Source organism: Alosa sapidissima, chromosome 17 (assembly GCF_018492685.1).
Source record: "Alosa sapidissima isolate fAloSap1 chromosome 17, fAloSap1.pri, whole genome shotgun sequence".
NCBI lineage: Eukaryota > Metazoa > Chordata > Actinopteri > Clupeiformes > Clupeidae > Alosa > Alosa sapidissima.
The window spans coordinates 26688304-26713531 of NC_055973.1; the positions used below are offsets into that span (position 1 = coordinate 26688304).

General features: G+C 46.7%; 1 protein-coding gene across 1 annotated transcript in view; it reads right to left on the reverse strand.

The window, feature by feature from the left end:
- Window positions 1-25228, reverse strand: part of lmbr1 (limb development membrane protein 1) — a 49585-nt gene that overhangs the window by 18547 nt on the left and 5810 nt on the right. The window contains exons 5-11 of the mRNA XM_042068889.1: window positions 24602-24705; window positions 10151-10277; window positions 9821-9889; window positions 8971-9035; window positions 8320-8392; window positions 1767-1927; window positions 732-736 (exon numbers count right to left, since the gene is read on the reverse strand). Coding sequence (XP_041924823.1) covers window positions 732-736; window positions 1767-1927; window positions 8320-8392; window positions 8971-9035; window positions 9821-9889; window positions 10151-10277; window positions 24602-24705 — 604 coding nt within the window. The remainder of the gene's footprint in view (window positions 1-731; window positions 737-1766; window positions 1928-8319; window positions 8393-8970; window positions 9036-9820; window positions 9890-10150; window positions 10278-24601; window positions 24706-25228) is intronic.

Genomic DNA, 25228 nt, shown 5'->3' on the forward strand with positions numbered 1-25228 from the left:
GCTTCCCAGGACAGGAGAGGTGGCTACAGTAATGCTCTGATGTTGAAAGCACCAGAGGGTCTTACTGTGTAGTGACCATCAGAAGTGTCCCACACAAGGCCCCGGCCGTGACGCAACTGGCTGGGGCACCTGCAACGTACACCGGCGACCCGGGTTCGATTCCCAGCCCGTGGTCCTTTCAGGATCCCGCCCCGACTCTCTCTCCCACTCACTTCCTGTCATTCTCCACTATCCTATCTGATTAAAGGCATAAAAGGCCAAAAAATATATATATACTAAAAAAAGAAGTGTCCCACACAAACCCCTGTGGGACTAAACTCTCTTTATGCATCTCTGGTAATAAACCTGGAGCCGGACCAAAAAGCCCCACCGCATCCAAGTTATTTAAAGTTCATTTCCATGTCAAGAGAAGATGCATGCGTTTTTCGAAGCCAAGGTGCTGACAAAGGAAACAATGGCTAAAAAAAAACAGTGGAGCAACTTGGCACTCGCGAGGACCTGCTATAAAACACAGGCACAAGGAGAGTGGCCACGCAAAGCATGCAACTATTGACTTTAACTGGGACTCTCAATCAGCAGGTGCAGTCTCTTAACAGTCCACATCAACAAACCAATGAGGAGTACTTCTAACAGACAACACATTTCAACTGTGAAGTGATTAAGTCCTCAAGTTGTTATCATCTGCTGACTGTGATAAAAGCCTGAATTAAGTGTCTCGTTCATTGCTCTACTTTGGCTGCTAAGAGAAAAATAAATGTGATAAAAAAAATCCACAAAATAAGCTTTCACTCTTCTTTCTTTCTTTCTTTCTTTCTTTCTTCCTCCCTCCCTCTCTCTTTCTCCTTCTCAGTCTCTTTCCCTCTTTCCGTCTCTCTCTCCAGTGAGGTTTTACAGCATCTCCAATGCATCTCGGAGATAATCCCCCGGTGGGCAGCCGGTCACTTTAATTGGGCTAATTTATGGAAGGTGCTGCAGCGGGCCAGAAGGAGCAGATGCCGTCCCTCCACCTCACCTCGCCGACCCTCGCCGCTCCCTCGCTTCTGCTGACGTCATGTCTTTTCTTGCTCCTTTCTCTTTCTCTCCCTCTCTCCTCCGCTCCATCACTTTCACTCTCTCTGACTTATTGTCTCGCCCTCTCCCAGCCCCCCCTCCCCCCCTCTCTCTCTCTCTCTCTCTCTCTCTTCATCTTTCTCCATCTCTCTCGTTTCCCTGCCCCCCCCCCCCCCCCCCTCTTCATCTTTCTCCATCTCTCTCGTTTCCCTGCCCCCCCCCCACCCCCCCACCCCAAAAAAAAAAGCTGGCATTGTCCGCTGCAGAGGTTTGCCAAGGTTGCTCCCGGCGCGCCACGACGCTAAATTAATGACATCACTCGCAGGCCTGGGCCACAATAAAGTTTGCATCCTGTCCAATACCCTAAGTGCCTCCGTGGCTCCCACTCCGGCTCCCCAACCCGCCGACAGGCTTCTCCCCGTGGCCATCCATTACCCCGCCCCCCGCCCCAAAGCAGCCGCCAGAGGGGAGAGAGAGAGAGCCACTCATTACGGAGGAGAAACATTTGGACTTGGATCAAAGTTCAGCCAACAAAAAAAAACAGCATCTAGACACACATATACTCACTTTTAAACTCACAAACACACCTTTCTCACCTTCTCAGACACATAAATACACACACACATGCACACACACACACAGACACACACACACACACACACACTCGTCCTGCCATCTTGTGAGCCTGATTTACAGCTGAATTAAGAGTTGTGTACAATAGCGTTGTGTTTGCTCAGGTGGTTTGTAGTGAAAGGAGGGCGTCGTGCGATCTGGGGCTCGTCCATCTTACCCAGCTTATTCCTCTGACTCCGTATGCTGTCCAGCTCCTTGTGCAGGTGCTGCCTGCTGCCGTGGACGTGGGAATTGGAGGCCGTGCCTGGAAGAGACAACACAGAGAGAGAGAGAGAGAGAGAGAGAGAGAGAGAGAGAGAGAGAGAGAGAGAGAGAGAGAGAGAGAGAGAGGAAGAAGAAAGATAGAAAGATGGACAGACAGACAGGGAAAGAGAAAGAGAGAGGGAGAAAGAAAGAGAGAGAGAAAGAGAGATATGACACATTAAAAACACGTCACCATCAAAGGGTTTGCGGGTGAGAGATGGAGATGTCTGGGCGGTGAGGAGCATCTGTGGTTTGGCCCATAGAGAAGCCCTTATCACCACCCCCCCCCTTCCTCAAACGCCTGCCTGAGATCTCCCATGCCCCTGTGTGACTCACGCTGCCTGTCAGAGAAATAAAGAAATCAACGCAAGAGGACTGTCTAAGTGGGAGAGAGGAGTGTGGCGCTACGTCTGTGTGTGTGTGTGTGTGGCGGGGTGGAGAGGAATCAGACGTGAGATGAAATGATGAACAGAGGCTGACAAAACCCTCTTCATCTGCAAGCGAGCGCATTCTCTCTCTCTCTCTCTCTCTCCAAACAAACACGATTCACTCTCGCTCTGGGCTGCCGTGCCAATGCCTCAACCAACCTCAGCCTCAGCACCCACAACAGGAAAGCGGGGGGAAAAAAAGCCCCACCAAGCAGGTTACCGTTTAACAGAGTCGTCAAACTCTGAGCCAACCACAAATCTACTTTTCTTTCACCTTCTTGCTCTTTTTCACTCTTCATTTATTTTTCCCACTCCCTTTTAATAGTGTTCTCTTGCTCGCCTTTCAAGGCTTTGGCATGCTCCTTATTTTAATGAAGAAATCCCATCAGAGGTGCTTAATCCTGTTTAGCGTTAAACATGATGATCTCAAACAAGCACAACAACAACTTGGAAGAAAAAAAACTCGCTGTCTGATGTGTGAAGGATATTCAGCAAGCTCCAACCAGCCCTAGGAGATAGTGGTGGCACAGAAGTGTGTGACTGTTTGCGGTGTGGTGAGTGTGCATAAGTGTGTATGTGTGCGTGTGTGTTTGTGTGTGTTGATAAAGTCAAAGAACGGGGTTCTCCAGGAAAACCACAGCGCTTGCTCATTTAGGATCTAATTTATGTTTCATTCAGGATTTTTTCTCTCTCTCTCTCTCTCTCTCTCTCTCTCTCTCAGCCCCCTGGAAGTGCTGGAGTATCCATTTGCATTCCCTCAGGACAGCCGGCAGATCAGCGGCAATTAGCTTGGCGTTACACTGTTACTGCGTGCAATAAAAATCACATCTTTCATCTCCCCAACAGGGGCTGTGCGAGGCCCTGACTTTGATCAAGTCTCTCTCTTTCTTCCCATCTCCTGTCTTTGCTCTCTCCATCTCTTCTTTCAATTATTATTATGACACGCCCTGTCTGGTTGAGGTTTGGGGATTCTAAATGAAGACATATACGGTGATGTGATTGAGAGAGAATGAGTGAGAGAGAGAGAGAGAGAGTGTGAGAGTGAGAGAGAGTGAGTGAGTGAGTGAGTGAGTGAGTGAGAGAGACAGAGGAAGAGAAAGAATGAATGAGAAAACCCCTTCGGAGAGGAGAGAAAAGGAAAAAAAAAGGAAAAGAAGAGAAAAGTCCCATGCGGAAGAGAGGAGCTCGTGTTCCAGCCTGACCCTGCACCTGCCCTGGCGAAGGCGCTCAGGGGGAAGTTTGAACCCTGCAACCAAACGTGTGCAAGACAACGCGACAGGAAATGTCACCGCGTGTTCGACAGGTCTGGCACACACACACACACACACACACACCTCCACCACCTCAGACAAGCCTCACCCCGAGGCCAGGATCCTGCAGACGATTCAGTCGATGAAGGGGGGGGGGGGTTCAGACGTGATCAGCCATATTCATGGGCTGTATCCCGAGGGAGTGGGAGGGTGGGTGGTGTCATGGATTCCTTGCGTCGCCTGAGCTCCCTCTGAAACCCCCTGAACCAAGCCCTGTGTCTGTGAACGTCATAAGAAGCATCCCCCTGAACCAAGCCCTGTGTCTGTGAATGTCATAAGAAGCATCCCCCTGAACCAAGCCCTGTGTCTGTGAACGCCATAAGCAGCATCCACCTCTGCACACAGCACAGTGCTTATAACACACATCCATCATGGATGCAGAAATCACAGGCGCATGGAGCAGAGTGCCTGGGAAATATCCTACAGGTGAAACCATGACGATGAGGTCAGGACTACAACTCCCAGTGATACAGTGTAACTATTACCAATTCAGCTCCTTACAATCCCAATGTATGAACATATTTTGACAGTTTCTTGACTAGAATATCATCAGAAATGCCATCAGGAGTTAAAATAAACATCAATCTACATTTGACTCACTATACACCATGAACCACCAGATTAAAACAATCTGGTATTCTAAAACAAGGCTCCATACTATACCACACAACTAACTGGAACAGAATGACTTAGCAGGCACATTAAATCATTTGACATTTCTGCAGGCTCTAGGGGTAACAGGTGTGAACAACTTGGTTCACATCACCTGAGATGTGTTAATGCAGACACTAGTGGATTGCTCATGTTAAACAATGCAATGCAATTATGTCAGTGAATAAACGGTCATGATCCTTCATGTATGGTGATACTATAGGTTGTGCTTAAACACACAGACAGCAGCGACTATGGACAAGAATTTTCAGTGACTGCGCAAAATGTTCCCCCAAAATCCACTCAGCAAGCTGTAGGGCACTTGTGTAGTTTTCCATCTCCAGACGGCCCTGTGTGCGAGCGCGACAGCCACAGAATGTCAATGTGACCTCCGCTGCTCTGCAGTGGCCAGGCAGTAAAGAGATGAACTGGCTGCTCGGCACACGCAGGGATCTATCTCATGGCCATCTCCTCTCCTCCGCATTACGTCACTCGCAATTATGCAAAGGAGAACGGAGCGCGGGCGAGAGAGAGAGAGAGAGAGAGAGAGAGAGAGAGAGAGAGAGAGAGAGAGAGAGAGAGAGAGACGGATAGAGAGAGACAGATGGAGTAAGATAGAGACAGAGAGAGACAGAGACAGAGAGAGAGACAGAGACAGAGAGAGAGAGAGAGAGAGAGACAGATAGAGAGAGACAGATGGAGTAAGATAGAGACAGAGACAGAAAGAGACAAAGACAGAGAGAGAGACAGAGAGACAGAGACAGAGAGAGAGACAGAGAGAGATGGATAGACAGAGAGAGACAGAGAGAGAGAGACAGAGAGAAAGACAGAGAGAGAGAGAGAGAGAGAGAGAGAGAGAGATGGATAGACAGAGAGACACAGAGAGAGAGACACAGAGAGAGAAAGAGATGGATAGAGCGAGAGAGAGAGACAGACGAAGTAAGATAGAGAGAGAGAGAGAGAGAGACCTGCACGGCACGGCGGCGCAGCCACTTGCAAGGTCATCGTGCCGCAGAGCATCTGGACGACTGCAAGTGAGTGCGGAGGGAGCCAAGAAACACACACACACACACACACACACACACACACACACACACACACACACACACACACACACACACACACACACACACACACACACAATCATTTGCCTCTCTCTCTTACTCAAACACACACACACAATTACACACACACACACAGACCCTCTATCCCTCTCTCTCACACACAACCACACAGGGAAGCTAGACCCACACTCAGTGTCGATGAGGACACACAGAGAGCCCTGAAACTCCTGCTGGATTATCTTTGCATAAAGGACAAAGCCTCAACTCACACCAACACTATTCTGCTGACTAACTCACTTTCCCAGACTACAGCGTGCGCCCAAGTCCTGCAGGGAGACAGGTGTCAAAGGGGCAGGTTGAGCGTTCACCTGCAGACCACGGCCACTGCACTTATAACCTACTCTTACCTCACGCAAGGTGAATTGCCAGGCTCAGGGAACAACAGACCTGACCTTTCTCCCCATAACATTACTGATGATAAATAAATAAACACAAATGCACCAGCCAACAGAGACACCTGGTGGGATTCAGGTGCAAAATGTGATTTTGTTAGTCTTTGTTAGACATCCATGAAGTCCATCCACAGATCATTTCACTCTGTTGGCAGCATTGCAGCAAGGTGGCCATCGACCATCACTGGTCACTAACCGTTGGTCATGCCATGCATGCAATCAATTTACCAACTACACCTACACCTACCGCTCACCCTCCTCTGGTGGTTGTGAAAGTGGTGCAAGTGCTGGCCAGACGTAATTATAGAACACAAATGGCTGTTCTTTTTCCCACAGGGCATAAAAGCCTGTCCTGGATCAGATAAGGTGCCGGACAAGCCACCGCCTGTCCCCTGCTGCATTCAGGAGAAGAGTAATCTACATCTGCGTTCTCTCTCTCTCTCTCTCTCTCTCTCTCTACAAATACACACGTGTCCATTTTCTTATCATGATGAGATCTCATTCTGCTTATCGTGGACGAGGAGGGACGGTGTGTGAGGAGATTAGTGTCAAGTACTGCCTCGAAAAACAATCATGGTGATTGACACCAGTGGGACAGGGTTGGTGTTGTGGGGGATGGGGTGGGGGGTGGGGGGTGGGGGGGGGTATAGGGAGGAGAGTGCTGGACATAAGTGTTTAAATAGGGTGGAAGAGAAGAAGTGCAAGGAAGAGATAAGGAGCCAAGAGGACAGAAGCGGAGAAGTGGAGGCAATGAGGAGCAGAGAGGAGATGAGAAGTTAAGAGATATGTGGAGAAGATGGAGAGGAGATGAGAAGTTAGGAGATATGTGGAGAAGATGGAGAGGAGATGAGAAGTTAGGAGATATGTGGAGAAGATGGAGAGGAGATGAGAAGTTAGGAGATATGTGGAAAAGATGGAGAGGAGATGAGAAGTTAAGAGATATGTGGAGATGATCAAGGGAGGAGATGAATAGTTAGGAGATACATGGAGATGATCAAGGGAGGAGATGAGAAGTTAGGAGATACGTGGAGAAGATGGGGGGAGAAGACAGGAGGAGATGATGGAGAACACCTCTGCAAACTGCTCCTGAACGTTTCTTGCCCCAATGTTCCTGTTCATTTCTTCCTTGCACCTCCTCTGTTACCCTCTTCACCCCCCCCCCCCCCCCTTTTGCCTGAATGTTCGAAACAAATAGAATTCCTGGTATTCCGATAAGGCACACGGATCTCGCATCAACATCAACGCTTGAGCGAAAATCTTGGCCGCGCTCTCTTAGGCGCTGTGCGTTTGCTGCCGCTCCAAGGCTTTGGAATCCCCAACACCTTTTGTCCTGTCGTCACAGTGACCGCCATGTATCAAATGTGCCGCAAAAGCACAGGAGGATTTTTATCGTCGCTCAAAGCACCGCCGCTCGAGCGGCAAACGCTGCCGATACCCAAAACAGGCAATTGACGACCTATTGAGAGGCAGTGGCGGCGTTTTTGAAAGGGAGCGAAGCCATATCTGCCATCTCCTTTACCTCCCTGGGTTGTGAAAAGAAGAAAAAAAGAGGCCTCTGCACTGGCTGGCTTTGAGCGCTGGTAACACAGAGTTGCGTGCTGGGGTCGGTGTTCAACAGTAGACTTTGGTGCACCGCCCAGATACTTCCTGCTTGGTTGGGAAAACATGTTTTGGTTGGGAAAACATTTTTTTTTTTTTTTTTTTTTTTGTAAAAGGAGATGATGACCAGGGATTTGTTGAGCAGGGGCAAGACACAGGTGGAAAACATGAGTGAAAAAAGAAAAGAATCAGTGGCTTTAAAGGGTATACTCTTATTCTTATTATTTAATAATTAATGACTAATGGGCTACAAATGTACTTCCACACACACAATACATACACATTATGTATAATTACAATTGTTTAGAGGATCCTGACATTAAAACTTCTTGATAATGGGACCATATGCTGAAAACCACTGGTCAGACACTCAATCTCTCCAACACACACACAAACCTCACTAGGCACACACAAACCTCACTACACACACACAAACCTCACTAGACACACACCTCACTAGACACACACACACACACAGATAGGGAGCTGCCTAGAAGTTGAATTAAAAGGGGCACTCCACCTAAACTCTAAAATTAGACATTGCGCTCCTGACCTATAAAATCAGGTGGAGCCACTGAGCTCAGTGAATCATGTACACCTCCGCAGAGCGCTGCCCCAGTAACGCTAACACTCCGGTCCCTTCACTTATCAGCACGTCTATCAGAAGGGGTTAGTGGGGCTCATCTCTCCTTTCTACTTAAAGGCAGGTGCTCAGGTTTCACACAGATGCTTTAATTAGTAATTTATCCATTTGGCCAAAGTGGCCCTGTAATTAAGGCAGTCTGTAATAACCTGTCTGTGGAGATCAGATGAGAGAATGGTGTAAATCACTCACAGACACACACACACACACACACACACACACACACAGATATAAACAAATACACACCGTTAAGTCTTCTTGTCAGGGCCTCCTCTTGTAAGACTATACAGTAGATCTGCTCATCCAAATCCTCCAGTATCTAGAGATGACAAGCAGAGGAAGGGATGGGATAAAGAAAGAGAAAAGAGAGTTGACAGTAAGTAATGATTTGTAGAAACAGACTAAAATGTCTGTCCTGTTGACCAATAAAGTAAACACAACAACTCAAGCAACTCAACAAACAACCCAATTCCAGCACTACTATAAATACTTTATTGAATGTGAGGATTTTGCTTTTGTGCGGCTGTAATTTTAAGATTACCTTGGGTATTTGGAAGCGTTATGTGTATGCGTTATTGTCTGGTGAGCATGTTCAGCAACTGAGAGCCTTTCACTTTGTTTAACTGCTTTCATGTCTGAAGTGAGTGTTGGCAGAGCTGAATGAGACAAACCTATATTATGAGGCAAGACTGAGTATTTGATGTGAATTTGATGTGTTGCGTAAGTGAGGAGTCTGTGTTCAGTACTCGGGGGGTGTAAGCGCTGGGTTTGGCACCAATCTTTAGGTCTGATTTCTGATGTCTGTGTGTGTAGGGTGTAGAGTAATGCAAGTCTGTTATTGAAATGGTGGGTGCTGGATGAGTGTGTGTGAGTGTATACTGTGTGCAAGTCTCTCACCGTAGGTTTGACCAGGAGCTGGCCCATAACAGTGAACATGCGTGACAGCCCCACTGGGGTACACACTGCGGACACAGAGAGAAATCAGAGAGAAATCAGTGACACACACACACACGCAACTTTTGTCTTCCTGCTGTCCAAAAATGCTCATAGTATCTCGCAACTGTAAATGAGTAAAAGAATCCCTTATTTGTCTCAAACACCATTGGCCAGTTTCCCAGACATGGATTAAAGGTACCATCAGCGATTCCAAATGATTTCTAAAGGCCCATTCACACCAAGAACGATAACGATAACTATAAATATATATCGTTCTCGTTAATATGAATGACCACGTTCACACATAAACTATAACGATAACGACATGAAGAACGATATCGTTGGGAATCACTTTCAGAGCGATTTTCAGAACGATAAAAAGCTAATAGCCAATCAGAACCCATAGAATTTAAACGGTCACATTCATTAACACAAGGAGAGACTTTGTTTATCGTTGTTCAGTGTGAACGCTTTTATCGTTATGGTTATAGTTATCGTTATCGTTCTTGGTGTGAATGGGCCTTTAGCCCTAACACTTTTTGTCACATTCAGGAGGGGATTGGTGATTTCGCTCTCTGGTGTGTTGTTGGTGTTTGGTTCAAACAGCAACAGACATGACATCATCCATGGAGGAATTGCTGACGGTACCTTTAAACCTAGTCCAGGACTATAACATCTTTTTAAGAGGAGATTGAAGTTGTCTTTGAAGTTGTCTGTTAATCTAGGATTAGGTTTAATCCACACCCAGGAAACCGGCCCAAAAAGCAAACCGGTGCAGTGTACGTGCTACAGGAGGGAAGAGGGGACATACTGAGCAGGAGCAGACCGCCCATGAGAGAGATGCAGGAGTACAGGTAAGGCAGGTAGAACTCCCACAGATCTGTTAGAGAGAGAGAGAGAGAGAACAGGACAACAGCACAGGATGAGGATCACACTCGTTTTCTACGTTCATTCGGTTATGTCTACTCACTCAACTAACTGTCCCTCTAACACATGCATATATTATACAATGTCTCCAAAAAAAGTTTTCCTGGTCTAGCCCTGTTGGAATAATTATTTTTTTAAAAAGACAGGCCTGGAAAAAGATATAAATTAATCTAGTTGATCAATATTCAAATTTGTAGACCTCCTGCATCCCTACCATATAAGGACTCCATGCTGGCTGCATCATTGTCGATGAGGGCAGAGGCCACCCACACTATTCCCAGGATGAGCAGGCCCAGTAGGAAAAGCATCACAAACGTCTCCAACACGCGTGACCTAATGCCCTAAAAACACACACAACTATGGTCAACAAATCACACGCAGACATACAAATTGATTCTATTAACAATCTACTAAATGTATGCTTATCTTCCCAAATGTGCATTAGATGACACGATTGTGTAGCATTATCCTGCAAATAATGAAGAAACAGGTCTACAGAAACACACACAAACACAGAATACATTACGGCCTATGCAGATTACACATTTGTTTTGTCTTCCACGATGGTCTTTTACAATTGACCATGTCAGACTAGGAGATCAGAGAATCACAAAATCTTGCCGTGCCTTGGTCGGGAGATTGGCCACATTACAAGATCATGCAGCCTATCGATCGTAGCCTTGTCGTCGCGTGTCGTCATAGTGTCAGTGTCAACAGAGGAGTTGTAGGAGACTCCCCAAACATTCCGACATGCTAGACTTTTCATCGTGGAGTTGTGGGACATCGCAGGCAATAAATCGCGGGTTGTTGAATGTCACATTACAAGATGCATTCCTCCTTTGGCATCGCTTCCAACTTCTCATAATCGGGCACGGCACTGGAAAGTTGTCGGCTACGACAAAATCGTGGCAAAATTTAACTGAAATTGTGTAGTCTGCATAGGCTATTAGGCATTCCCAAAACAACACCACATTCAAACAGCATGGGCACCTACATGATGGGTTTAATTGTCCATCATTAATCACTGCAAAAATGGCAGGCAATACAGATTAAAGTCCTTCATTAAGGTGGAATGTAAATGACAGAAATGCAGGGATTCTGATGTTCTATCTATAAACTCTCTGGAACCAAGCAAGCCCTCATAGGATGACTTATTAATCCTTAAAGGTGTGGTTTTTTCAACATTCTAACATAAGATTCCGTTCCACCAACAATTGAAAGTTCTAAAATTCTATGTTGAATTCAATGAACCCAGATATTTAGAACGTTCATTTTCCAACATTTCCATCGCACCAGTGTGACGGAACACCTTTAAGGGTTAGGGGTTAAAGGTGCTAGAAGCGATGCAGGGTAACGTCACTTCTGTTGACGCTTAAACGAAACAGAGAGCTAGCTCGCTACTCCCTCCCCCTCCCTCCCGTGCAATTAAAACTCTCCCAAACGCGCATCTCGTCTGTGATTTGCTGGAACAGTTTATTATGTTTTTATGGGCCTATGGAGTCCACAGAGAGTGTGTTTTTATTAGTGTATTCGGGGCACAGGCAGCTGATGGTGAGATGATGTTAGCTGTATATGTGACAAAATATGTTTTAGCTTAGAAACTGTGTTACATCGCTTACAGCACCTTTAACGTGCTAAGCCCCATTCCTGCACCGTGCTGCAAACATGGAGGAGCTGCTATACTGACACAGTGATTGTCAATGCTCTTTCACAATAGTTCACCGAGCGATCAAAATCAGTTCAACATCAACGCCGCCTAAGCGTACACACACACGCACACACACACGCACACACACACACACACACACACACGCACACACACACACACACACACACACACACACACACACACACACGTGTTAATCAGAGGTCATGTAGCGCTGTATGTTTAACGGGCCCTCCCCTCCTGTGTTGGCCCTCCAGGCTCCAGTGTGTCAGTGTGCTAATGAGGCTCTAATTTAAAGTGTCGCTGGGTGACCCACAGGGTCCTTCCTGGTCCAATGCAACGCTCTGTCGCCGTTAAACACAAACGGTCAATCCCACGGAACCCAACGCAGCCCCTAATGAGTGTTACGGCCTCCAGTAGGACACACACAAACATACACACACTCTTCCCACCAACCACATGTTCTCAAAACACCAGGCCAGAGCAAATTCACCTCCAAATAGAACTAGTAGAAAGCTTATGCTTGAAGATGAATATAGAGACAGACGGATAGAGATGGCAGATAGAAACAAAGACAGACAGAGAGAGAGAGAGAAAAGCCAGGCAATACCTCTCCCTCTCTAAGTGAATCGGCTCCTCAGATGCAGAGCGCAGCGATCCCAGCGACCTCCCTCCTGTGAGTGATTAGTCAGCTGAGAGGTGCGCTGACCTCCCGCTCGCGCTGACAGGAGCCGTGGCTAATTCGGCTCGTCCAGGCCGCTGAGGCCAACAAAATCCCTGGCTGCTGTCTGACAGCAACCTTCCCTGCCCACACAGCACCTCCGCAGGAGAGCCATCTGTGGACGAGAGAGCGCCTTGCTGCTCTGTATTGTTTCATTACAGCCACTAACAGCTATATCAATTGTTTATGGGGCAGACACAGACATCTCACACCATCATATAACACAACACTCCAAATACAGGCTCAAATAGATCACTGTTCACACCAACAGACAGAACTATCTGTTTTATTCCAAGCACTGGTGCTCATCCTCTGTAAGTGTGAGAGTGAATGTGTGTGTGCGCGTGTGTGTGTGCGTGAGTGAGAGTCTGTGTGTGTGGGCGTGAGTGAGAGTGCGTGTGTGTGTGTGTGTGTGTGTGTGTGTGCGTGTGTATGTGTGTGTGCGTGAGTGTGTGTGTGTGAGTGAGAGTGCGTGAGAATGCGTGTGTGTGTGTGTGTGTGTGGTCGTGCGTGAGAGTGTGTGTGTGCGTGAGTGAGAGTCTGAGTGTGTGTGTGTGTGTGTATGTGTGTGCGTGAGTGAGAGTCTGAGTGTGTGTGTGTGTGTGTGTGTGTGTGTGTGTGTGTGTGTGTGTGTGTGTGTGTGTACCCTGCGCAGATCAAATGAGCTCATTTATGGCTGTTAGTGCTGCCACCGTTGGCCATCTGCATTGTCATCATCATTACTATCATCAGCGCGGTGCTAGTGGGTTTAACAGGACTCTCCATCACCGTCATTAGAGCCTGGCACACTGCCACGGCGACACAGAGGAGCAGGTAAGAGAGTGTGTGTGAGTACAAGTGTGTGTGCGCGTGTGTGAGTATGCATTTGCCGTGTGTGTGTGTGAGAGAGGGAGTGTGTCTATGTCTGTCTGTGTGTGTTTAAAGGTCTAGTATGTAGGACATAATGGAAAATAAACTGTAACCATTCCAAAAATGATCACCATATGTTGTCAGAGAGTAAGGAAACACGATGAATTGAAGTAATGGCTTATACAACATTACTCTAACCCGTAAAACCCCGTAAAACCTATGAAAAAAAATGAGTTACGGAATCTCTTGGAATTTTCGTTTATGTTTTGAACGATTAAATCTAGAATAGCGTATTAATAATGGGCTAGCGCGTCCTCCTATTTGGGTTGCCAAATTAGCAAAGGCCAACTGTCAACAGTTGTCAGTTGTAGTCATGAACGCCTACGAGAGGCAGGCAAATTTCCACAAGTAAAACAAGAAACACATTAAGTAGACATCGGAGGAGCTTCCTGAGATGGTGACGTCTTCATCAAACGAAGAATATCAAGTCTGACGCAGAGCTGGCCATATTTCTCCACAACAGGTAGCCTAGGCTAAACTTCATCTGCATCGCTAACTTCAGCTACATATGTTACGTTGGTTAGAGAGGTATTTTTTGTTTTCACTGTTTCCGTAATGTGTAGCTGGGTCATGGTTGGAGAAACGTTAAAGCAGCTGCAGGTCAACTAACGTTAGCTAAGTCTTCATTACATCTGGCAACCCAGAAGAGGCTCGCGTCTGGTAGTCTTGAGAACGTTCACCAGTGTTTTGATTTTGGCCTACAGAACGTTTGGTAACAATCCTACAAATCGCACCTTTAAGGTGAAGATGGAGCAGTCTAGGGGCATGTCTGTCTGCAGAAAAAAGAGCATGAGAGTGCCTCTGTGTGTGCCTGTGCCTGGTGTGTGTGTGTGTGTGTGTGTGTGTGTGTGTATTTGAAGGACACGTGTGTGTGTGCGCACTGCTGGATGATCACGTCTGGAATCGGGGAGAGAGCTGCTACTGTGTCTTGTCTGAATCTATAAAGGCTCGCTCACTCCCATGTGTGGAATTTTCTAGCACTCTGAAATGAGTAGAGGCTGGAGCGCCCCTCAGTGGCCTGCCGGCACACTGCAGAAAACGGCTGACCGCGGCAGGCGTCCCTCAAAGAGACGGCTACATCCACAGACAGACAGACATTTATCACTCCGTGTTTTCAAAATATGCTCCAAGCTAAGAGGTCTTAGATAGATAGATAGATAGATATATAGATAGATAGATAGATACTTTATTGATCCCCAAGGGGAAATTCAAGGAATTTCTTGTCACTTACCCAAGACAAAACTAAAAAGCCCCAACACATAAAAAAGGCAAAAGCCAAGTACTGATTTGTAGACAGAGACAAAGAAGAGTGACTTCTAGATTCCCCAGTGCTCACCTGCACAGATACACTGGCTACAACAGGGAAGGAAGAGTGACTTCTAGATTCCCCAGTGCTCACCTGCACAGATACACTGGCTACAACAGGGAAGGAAGAGTGACTTCTAGATTCCCCAGTGCTCACCTGCACAGATACACTGGCTACAACGGGGAAGGAAGAGCAGGGAAGACACGCAGCACAGGGGAGAAAGGAAAGACACATAGACAGAAAGAGAGAGAGATGGAGCTAGATAGATATACATAGAGATAGACAGATAACTAGAGCTACATTAGACATAGAGGGAGGGATAGATAGATATACATAGAGATAGATAGATAACTAGAGCTACATTAGACATAGAGAGAGATGGATAGATAGATATACATAGAGATAGATAGATAACTAGAGCTACATTAGACACAGAGGGAGGGATAGATAGATATACATAGAGATAGATAGATAACTAGAGCTACATTAGACATAGAGGGAGGGATAGATAGATATACATAGAGATAGATAGATAACTAGAGCTACATTAGACATAGAGGGAGGGATAGATAGATATACATAGAGATAGATAGATAACTAGAGCTACATTAGACATAGAGAGAGATGGATAGATAGATATACATAGAGATAGATAGATAACTAGAGCTACATTAGACATAGAGAGAGATGGATAGATAGATATACATAGAGATAGATAGATAACTAGAGCTACATTAGACATAGAGAGAGATGGATAGATAGATATACATAGAGATAGATAGATAACTAGAGCTACATTAGACATAGAGAGAGAGGGATAGATAGATATACATAGAGATAGATAGATAACTAGAGCTACATTAGACATAGAGAGAGAGGGATAGATAGAGCTAGATCGATTGACAGATAGATAGAGAGAGAAAGAGAAAGATAGAGGAAGACAGATAGATAGTTAGAGAGAGAGAGAGAGATGGAGAGAGATGGAGAGATATGGAAATAGATAAAGGAAAAGAGATTGATAAATTGATAGGTGGGATAGGCACAGGCAATAAACAGTAAGTAAAGAATGGAAAGAGAACGGGGAGGCAGATGGAGAGAACACAGATTACAAAGACAGACAGAAAGAGAAGAGAGAAGGGGATAGAGACAGAGAGAGAGGAGGAGAGAAGACAGAGAGCAGTGGCAGCTGCGCTGGGCTGAGCGCGCTCAGTGGCGGCGTTCTGGAGGTGAGGGAGGTGAGAGCAGAATGCTTTCAGGGACTATTCTCTCGTCCCTGGCCCGCTCTCTTAAGGCGGACCGCATCCCCGCACTCCGCGGCACCCACTGAGCTGGCTGCGGCGCTCAGCCGGTCCACCTTAAGCGGCCGGCGCTGCCCTGCTGAAGGTGTATTCCCTTTAGGGCAGGCCACTCAATGATTTATAAAGCTCACATCATTACGCATGCAGATCATTTGGGGCAAGGATGCTCCTCGCCTGCCCTCAACACTGCTGCTGCCGCTCCTGAACGCGCAAGTCCTGCCAGCTGGCTGCGGACGCCACCAACACACACGCACACACCAACACACACACACACACACACGCACACACACACCAACACACACGAGCACATACTAACAGACACACACCAGCATGTGCAAGTACACACATGCACAAAGACATGTGTACATATACAATCATACAATATGTGTACACATACAAAGAGAGCCAAGAGTGCAGGAGAATGGATCTGTGCGTTTTCGTGTGTGTGTTTCTGTGTGTTTCTGTGTGTGTGTGTGTTATGGAAACCGTGTTCGGCAGGTCACCTTGAATTGGAGATGAGTTCTGGGCAGATGACGGCACTGCCACTCTGTCCAACTGGAGCCCACCAGAACAACCCACATCGACCCACCTGCCAGCAAGCCTCGGGCAGCCCCACCCCCCCCCCCCTCCTCTCTCCGAACATGCAAACGTCCATTCCTGCCTAGAGCATATGGCTCTCTGTCCGTGGAGGTGACACCCAGCAGCACACCTGCAGCGGGTCCACTCCACTCCCCTCACTTGGCACATCTGGTCAGGCACTGTCCGACAACTCTGTCAGAGAGGACGCTGGGCGCGCCTGTCGACATTGACGAGCCGCAGCTCGAAAATAGACTCGTCAACGTCCACTGATCTGACAGAGCTGCCTGCCTCTCTCTGGGAGAAGAGGAGCGAGATCAAGATCAAGATCAAGAGAGGAGAGAGAGAGAGATAGAGAGAGAGAGACGGAGAGAATGAAAGGGAGGGAGACAGTGAAGAAGAGAGAGTATGCAGGAGTCAAAGTTAGAGAAAGCAAGAGAGAGCGAGATAGAGAGAGAGAGAGAAAAGAAAGAGAGTCATCTTTCTCCTTAGATGTGCCCGGCCTGAAAGTTTCTATTCTTGCCCTCTCTCTGAAAGTGCGCGCTGCTAAATTTAGCAGCTCTGAAATATTCAGCATCCTCCTCCCTCGCGCTGCTCCGAGCTGGGCTAGCTTCTGCTACGCTAATGCTAGCACTACCTTCCAAGAAATTTGTGTGTGTGTGTGTGTGTGTGTGTGTGTGTGTGTGTGTGTGTGTGTGTGTGTATTAGCATCCATGCACACCATAGTGAAGTGACTTCCAAGAAAAGGACAACGAGTGTCCAACCCAGAAATATACCCAGAACAAACCAGGGATGCATGAATGAAATGAAACAAGACTGGACACTCAGTTGACTTAAAAGAAATTGTGATCGTGATTATGACTGAGATTATGGGAAGAATATCTTGCGAAGGAGAGGACAGAGCAAGCACAGAGAACATCAGTGTGTGCTAATCAGGACAAGTGTGACTAATAATGTTTGTTGCATTTACGCGACAGAATTGTTTATGTGCAAAAAAAGCAATATAGCATTATTGTAGTAGGTCAAGCTACGGGAGTCTCATTAGAAAGTAGTGTGATAGAGAGGCAAGAGAGGCAAGAGACTGGTAAAGTCAAGCAGAGGGTGAAGCAGACAAATAGAGGCCAATCGGCTAGAGGAGGCTGAGGAGGAAAAAAAGAGGAAAAGGGAGAAGAGTCTGTGACAGAGAGGAACTGATAAAGGGATGGAGAGAAACGGAGGGAGCAAAATGGATGAACGGAGGGAGAGGTGGAGAGACAGGCAGGCAGAGAGAGCAGACGGGAGAGACTAATAGAGAAAGGGAAGGCCCATTAATCATTTGGTGGAGACGAGCGGCAGGCAGCTGACAGCTCATCTCTCCTCCTCCGGCTGTCTGGACAGGAGAGGAGCTCCGTCTCACTCAGGGCTTCACCCGAGCGGGCCGGCAGCTGGAGAAGCTTCCAGAACCATCAGCCTACACATTTAAGGAGGTTCTAAAAAGGCTTGGATGTAAATTCCAACTTAAGGAGGCACTGGGATTTTGTATACCCTTGGATTTAAGGTGGCCCTTTAATTTTCAGGCCCAATATTTAGTCAGACTTTTGTTAATTTAGCCCTAATTGATGGACAAATATAACAGGTGTTCCATCCTAGTCATGCCATCATCGTAAAGACGCTGACATTCAAAAAGAAGCAAGAAGAATGTGAATAGATGCAAACAGTTCCTACTCAGTATTTTACAAAGTCCAGTAAGGCTACAACAACCCTGAACTGTACTGTATTCAACAATCTGCTTTCATCTGACTTGTATGGCAAAAAGACAGAGTAATGTTAACAGACAGAGGCAGGGAAAACATTCCCTTCAGTATTGCCCCCAGTGATTGCGCTGAGATTTGCCTAAGCTCTACTGCCCACTATGAGCGCATTCAAATTGAACTGCCTTGTCAAACATGCTATGACTGCAATGGGACTCTCAGAAGCTGTGGGGCCTGGCCATCAAAGGGCTGTGGATTTAAGTGGTTACATGTTGGGTGAAGTCTGGAGCTTAGGCACTGACCCGCACTCCTTCGAGTCATCTGTCTCTCCACCAGCGCGGAGTGGGGGCAGCGCAGGGGCACTGGTGCCCAGGACAGACTCGCCCCGCCTGGGAGAGCCTCACCAGATGCCCCCCTGCCTTATTAGTGCGAACTCTGTCCGGTGACCAGAGCTGCCGTGTCAGAGACACAAAACAGAGGAGAGGGGGGGGGGGGAAGCACGGGAAATACCACCCCCCCCCCCCCCCCCCCCCCACACACACACACACACAAACACACACACACACACACTCACTGACACATACACACAGGCATACTCTGTCGGCACTCAATAACTCTACATCTCCAGCCACACGACTACTGATTGTCCATGAGAGGAAACCAAAGACAGACAGACAGACAGACAAATATATTCATGCAAGAGTTAAATTATTAAAATCAAAGCTAAAAATTACAGAGCAGACACACACACACACAAAGCGCACATCTTTCACATCTCAAATTCTAAAACTCAAGGTAAAGAGGAAAATAATAAAAAAAAGACCCCAAATACACTAAAAGCATTTCAATACTATGCCCCCTTCCTAACACCCGACACACTTGGTCTTTCCCCTTCAGTGGGTTGGGTCCCCAAAATGAAAGGTCCCCCTTCATGTGCAAATATGGCCTCAATGCTTGAAGAAAAGGGGGAAAAACAGATTTAACGTTATAGGATTTATAGGGGAGGAAGTAGCTACTTTTTGAAGTGGGCCCAGAGCATGTTATTCCTGCCTACAGTGAGTCCATCTTTTCCTAATTACTGTTAGGTGTCAGGCTGATAAGTCTTCAAAGAGCGAACAACTGTCACCTGTGTTTTGTCAAGCCCAGAGAGACAGAGCAAGAGTGATCAAATGAATGAGAGAAAAGGAGTCACACAGAAGCACTCAAAAAAGAGACAGAGAGGGGGAAAAAACACTACTCCTAGGAAGGAGCCTTGGAGTCATTTGAAGGCTGCATTCGTGTTGCGATGCTTCCCTATTAAGGGACAGCAATTTACAGCCATGTGCAAAGCTGGTGGGCTAGTGAGCAGATGTGAACTGGTGGTGACCATCCATCCATGCACTCATTCAAGCCTGACATGCTTGGTCCTCTCTGGCTAATAGTGAGTGTGTCTGTTAGTGCCCCCCCCCAACCCCACCCCACCCCACCCCACCCCAATCCCGCCCAACCACCCATATTATCACCCTCGTAGATCATAGTCAGGCCAGTGACAGGAACAAGAATACCAACACAACAGCACATCTAGAGCCATGTCTGGACTTGTAGCGTGTGTTTGATAACACTGAGTAGGGCCAGAACACTATTGTGTGTTCCGTTTCATAAGTGTCATGTCTAAGACGCAAGGCCTCATGCGGTACAATAGGATTTTAGTTCCTGAATAGGCAGACCCACCGAAAATAGATAGTTTATCTGGATGCATCCATCTCCTACCCCAGCTCTCAGTTTGTTTGCGTATGCACTGAGCGCTTCAGTTACACAAACTGACTTCATAAATCACAAGATCTATACAACCATTTTGAATTAACTTATTAGAATACATTTTATTGAATGCTGAACGCTGAAAAATCATTCAACATTCAACAGTACACCATCTAGAGAGAGAAGCTCAAAATAAAGCAGAAATTCCAGTAAACCAAAGAAACTTTGATTCTTTGTCAAACAGGATAAGTTTGGGAGTTTGGATCAAAGAAACTTTGATTTACCTAAAAATCTTTGCTCAAAAACTTCTACTACTACAAAAAAAAAGAAAAAAACACACATCAACAAAAACCTCCAAATATTGTGCTTTTTCTGGTTTCCTCTTTCAAAATTCCCAGCTAAATCCCATATGTTTCCATGGAGATGCACATTGTGTACGCAGGGGCTTTTTGTGGAGACACTCTGACCTTAAGTGAGGTGTGCAAACACAGCTCTGCACCACTTGCCCAGATTGGAAGGACCCGGGCCTGGGAAAGAAAGGCCCTTAGCACTCTGCCCGTCTGAAATAAATATCCACTGCCATTGTAAGGGAGGCACAAAAAGAGTCTCTTAGTAACCCAAAGCAGGGTTTTTTTTAGAGGAAGCTGTTCAATCACAAACGTGTAGCGCCTATATGTGCACTAATGAACATAGTAAAAGAAACATATTAAACCTAACTTCCACATTTCAAAAGTTATGCTCAAAACCATACAAACTCACACAAACTATTTTTTCCAAAATATTTATTTCACAGTTAAAACATGCACAGTATTGCATGACTAAACCTGCAGCATTGGGACACAAGCTAAATACAAGGTATTTCACTAGGGGGAAAAAAAAATGTTTTTGTTGTGTGTTTGTTTTGTTTTGTATTGCTGTGCATCTGCATGTGAAATGAATCGGCATGCACAAGGAGACTGAGATGCTTAAGAAGAAGCTGTTTTAATCTTTGCCAAGAGCCAGCAGATGCACCAGCCACACAACCAGTTAGCTGCTCAACAGCGTCATCTGTAGCAAGAAGGGAGAACAGCAGACAGTCTGGCAATCACAAACCTGCACACAGATTGCATACATGGAGACCTCAGTGTCACCACACCACGTGTCAACTCCGACTGCAGAGCAAACACTACTCTCACGAGTACATTTTCAAATTGACGTTTTGTCGAATTATGAAATAATAGCATTGTATTAAACAGTTAATACATGCAATCCTGTGAGCTCACTCTATTAGAAGCTTGTAGGAACATTACTACACAATACATATGTATTGACATCTTACACTAACACTATTAAACAAGAGGTATATTACTCAGTTAATAAATCACGCTTATTTAAAACCAATTGGGCCATGCTAACAAATTCACGTCTGTTTTCACCCTGATAACAAGTCAAAGGGGCCGAGTTTCCCAAAAGTGCTGTTGATCAACCAACAGAGACTAAAGAGCAGAGGGTCACAATGATGATCTCTCCATCACTGAACAGCAGTAGTTGCTCAATGATACTTCCAGGAAACACCTCACTGGCAACAGATGCAACCTTAAGAGCACCAAGCCCTCAGTCAACACACATCAATGGGTCAGGCCCATCCGCCACCCTGACATGCCAAATCCTAGGTGCATTTAGACTGTCCAGAACTGATGCCATAATCGATACGGTCAGTGACTAGTTGAAGCAGAGACCTCTGGTCTTGGCATTTAAGAGTGGAACAGCCTGCTGGCAAGGTACAAGGTAGACTCTTGGTTGTGGCTGCATCCACATTCACATCCACATCCACATGAACTACATGTGGCCCACGCGAGCCTTCTGCTCTGAATTAGGTTTTCGATTAAAGGTAGGTGCGTAAAAAGTTCTGCCGGTTTTCATTTCCTCGGAACTTTCCAGAGCGGTCAGGTTATTGGACATCATAGGTGCACATAAATGACAACATTAGGCCCCCCTCCCCAAGAGATTGGCCATCTAACGTGAACATTAATGTGAGCGTTTGGGAATGAGGTGGGGAGGGGGCAGTGAATAGGGCTTCAGGGGTATTAAACTCCCCCACATCCGGCTTTCGTGCCCCTCTGCTGTGAGCTGCTATGTCCCTCAGAGTCTCAGTGGGGCACTTGCTTTTGTCATGTATGAGAGCGGCCCTTTTCTGATCGTTTCCTCTCTCTCTGCCCGCACGCACACACACACACACACACACACACACACACACACACACACACAGACAGACACACACACACACACACACACACACACACATACATGCACGCACGCACGCAAGGCCCATACCTGGACGTGTAGCGCAACATAAAGCAGTGCTCCTTCCTTGCACATTTATGGATGATCAGTAGCGAGAAACAGTCTTGTCGAAATGAAAGAGCCACAGAGTGTGAGAGAGAGAGAGAGAGAGAGAGAGAGAGAGAGAGAGAGTGTGTGTGTGTGTGTGTGTGTGTGTGTGTGTGAGAGAGAGAGAGAGAGAGAGAGAGAGGAGGACATAAAGCTGCGGGTCCCAAGCCCGTGGTCCACTTCCTCCTACATCCCGACAGCCCTGTCCATTATTACCATGGCCCGGCCCTCGCAAATTAGCCCGAGCCTCGTAAACTACAGTACTGACTAATTTTTACGTCCCCGTGTGCCAGGCGGGACATAAACCAGGAGGGCTTCACACTGGGACACAGGACAGAGGTGAATTAAAAGCAAATCTGTTTTTCTTTTCATTTTTCCCCCCTTCCTTCACTTGCCACTCCATTGTGCCACGGTGTTGCTGAAGCTTTATGAACCTCCAGAGCTCAGGTATTAGTCTCCGTCTGTCTGTCTGTCTGTCTGTCTGTCTCTCTCTCTCTCTCTCTCGGTCTGTCTCTCTCTCTCGGTCTGTCTCTCTCTCTCGGTCTGTTCACATCTCTCTCGGTCTGTTCACATCTCTCTCTCTCTGTCTCTCTCTGTCTCTCTCTGTCTCTCTCTGTCTCTCTCTGTCTCTCTCTGTTTCTCTCTGTTTCTCTCTCAGAGTAATTACTCAAATGAGGAAGTGTACCGAGCCGTGCCGAGCGATTATTGACCTCTGCTTTTGAAGTTTTATTTTCAGGGTGGGAGGGGGGTGAGGACAGGGGTAAAGGTGCTTACTATTAAATCACCTAGGTCAGTGGTGTGTGTGTGTGTGTGTGTGTGTGTGTGTGTGTGTGTGTGTGTGTGTGTGTGCGTGTGTGTGCGTGTGTGTGCGTGTGTGCGTGTGTGCGTGTGTGCGTGTGTGTGTGTAACTGACTGTGACTGTGTGTGACTAAAATACTTAGTCAAAAAAACATCTGATGCAATGACAAAAAAAGAGAGAGCCAGAAAGAGTGAAAAGGAAGGATGTGACAGATTAAGAAAAATGGACACGAAGAAGGAGTGAGAAAGAGACATAAAGACACAGGAGAGGAAGGAAACCAAAGAAGTGTGAGAGAGAGAGTGAGGTAGAGAGAGGGAGACACAGAGGAAGAGGGTGGGAGGGAAATAAATCAGGTGGGCCACTGATGGCGTGGTGTTGAAGTGTTTGCGGCCTGCGGGCCGTTTAAAGGGGTTAGGCGAGATGGGGTTAGGCGAGATGGGGCGTCGGGTGACGCGCCGAGTCCTCGGGGCTTTTCATGTTTTAATGAAGCCGCCGCAGAGGCGCAGCGGAGCGGGAGCCGGAGTCAGACGCCGGGCACGGCCCAGACACCTGCTGCTGCCGCCAGACGACATGCAGGCCCGCTGGGCCACGTCTGCCCCACCTCCGCACCACGGGAGCACACGCGCACAGAAAAAAAGCAGGGAGAAACACTCTGACCCCTGACACAGACCCACACACACACCCGACACAGAGGGTCAAGTGTGCAGTGGTGCTCAATTCAGATACAGAGATGGACAAAATTCTTTGGACTGTGTGAAGTGCTACCCATCCCAAAGTTCTGAAAATCACGCACTGCACTGTCAACTGGTCTGGCTAGTTGAGTGTGTGTTTATGTGTGTGTATTTAGGGGCAGCCGTGGTTAGCACTTCGGACTTGTAACTGGAGGTTGCCGGTTCGAACCCTGACCAGTAGGAACGGCTGAAGCGCCCTTGAGTAAGGCACCTAACCCCTCACTGCTCCCCGAGCGCCGCTGTTGTAGCAGGCAGCTCACTGCGCCGGGATTAGTGTGTGCTTCACCTCACTGTGTGTTCACTGTGTGCTGAGTGTGTTTCACTAATTCACGGATTGGGATAAATGCAGAGACCAAATTTCCCTCACGGGATCAAAAGAGTATATATACTTACTTATACTTATACTTATTCTGGGATGTGTGTGTGTGAGTGAGAGGGGAATGTGGGATGGGAGGTGGGGGGTGATTTGTTTCTTTTAGTAAACATTTTTACATTCATTTTATGGTAATTTATTGCTGGCCTTACTGAGACCTCAGTAACCTGTTTCGTTCCCAACTCATGTACCTATGTTTTTGGAATGACAAATAAAATCCTTGAATCCTTGAATCAAATATCTAAAGCATTCATAAAGGCTTTTTGTACTTCCAACAGTTCAACTCTCCATTCCCCTGGCTGATGCTTGTACCATGTATTTCACCGCATCAACAGGAGAAGCATTTTCTACACTCACAAATACTGTCCTTAGTTGTAGTTCTTAAAAAGTAATTTGGCCGCAGGCCCACTGGTTCGAGAGTGGTACACAAAGATCAGGTGAGTCGTTACCTTTTTAGATCCTGCGAAGCCCTCGGACTCCAGGAAGAAATAAGCAAAGGGCATGAGCACAAAGAGACAGAGGTTGGAGAACAGCGAGACCAGGTTCCACAGTCCTAGGACACCAACCAATCAGACAGTCAAACAGTCAGTTCACAAATGAATGCATCAAAAAAGGACAACACATTTGGGATGAAAGAGTACAATATGTTCTATCCATTTCCCTTTGTGTTTTGCATTACGTGACATGCTGCCTATGGCCCATCTGAAGCCATAATGACAAATATGAGCTGTGGCCCATGCAAACACATTCATTTCACATCATGTGTGCCCCCTTTCTCAATAATCATAGCATCCTCTAAAATGTCTGTTTGCTTCATTTGTACTAAGATGCTCTCAGCAAGTGAGGCATTATTTTATCGTGGAGGTGTAACGCCCCCTTGTGGCCGTTCTAATGCCACAGTGGGCATCATTTCATTGTTAGTCATACACTATGTTATATAGCCTAACAGTTTGGTTATTATTGTAACTATGTCAACTATGTTACATTTTAAAGTAAGCTGTAAGAGAGAATCACTAACACTAAAATTTCCGTTATCTCTGTGTAGAGAAAAACTAGGGAGAAAAAGAGATTGATTG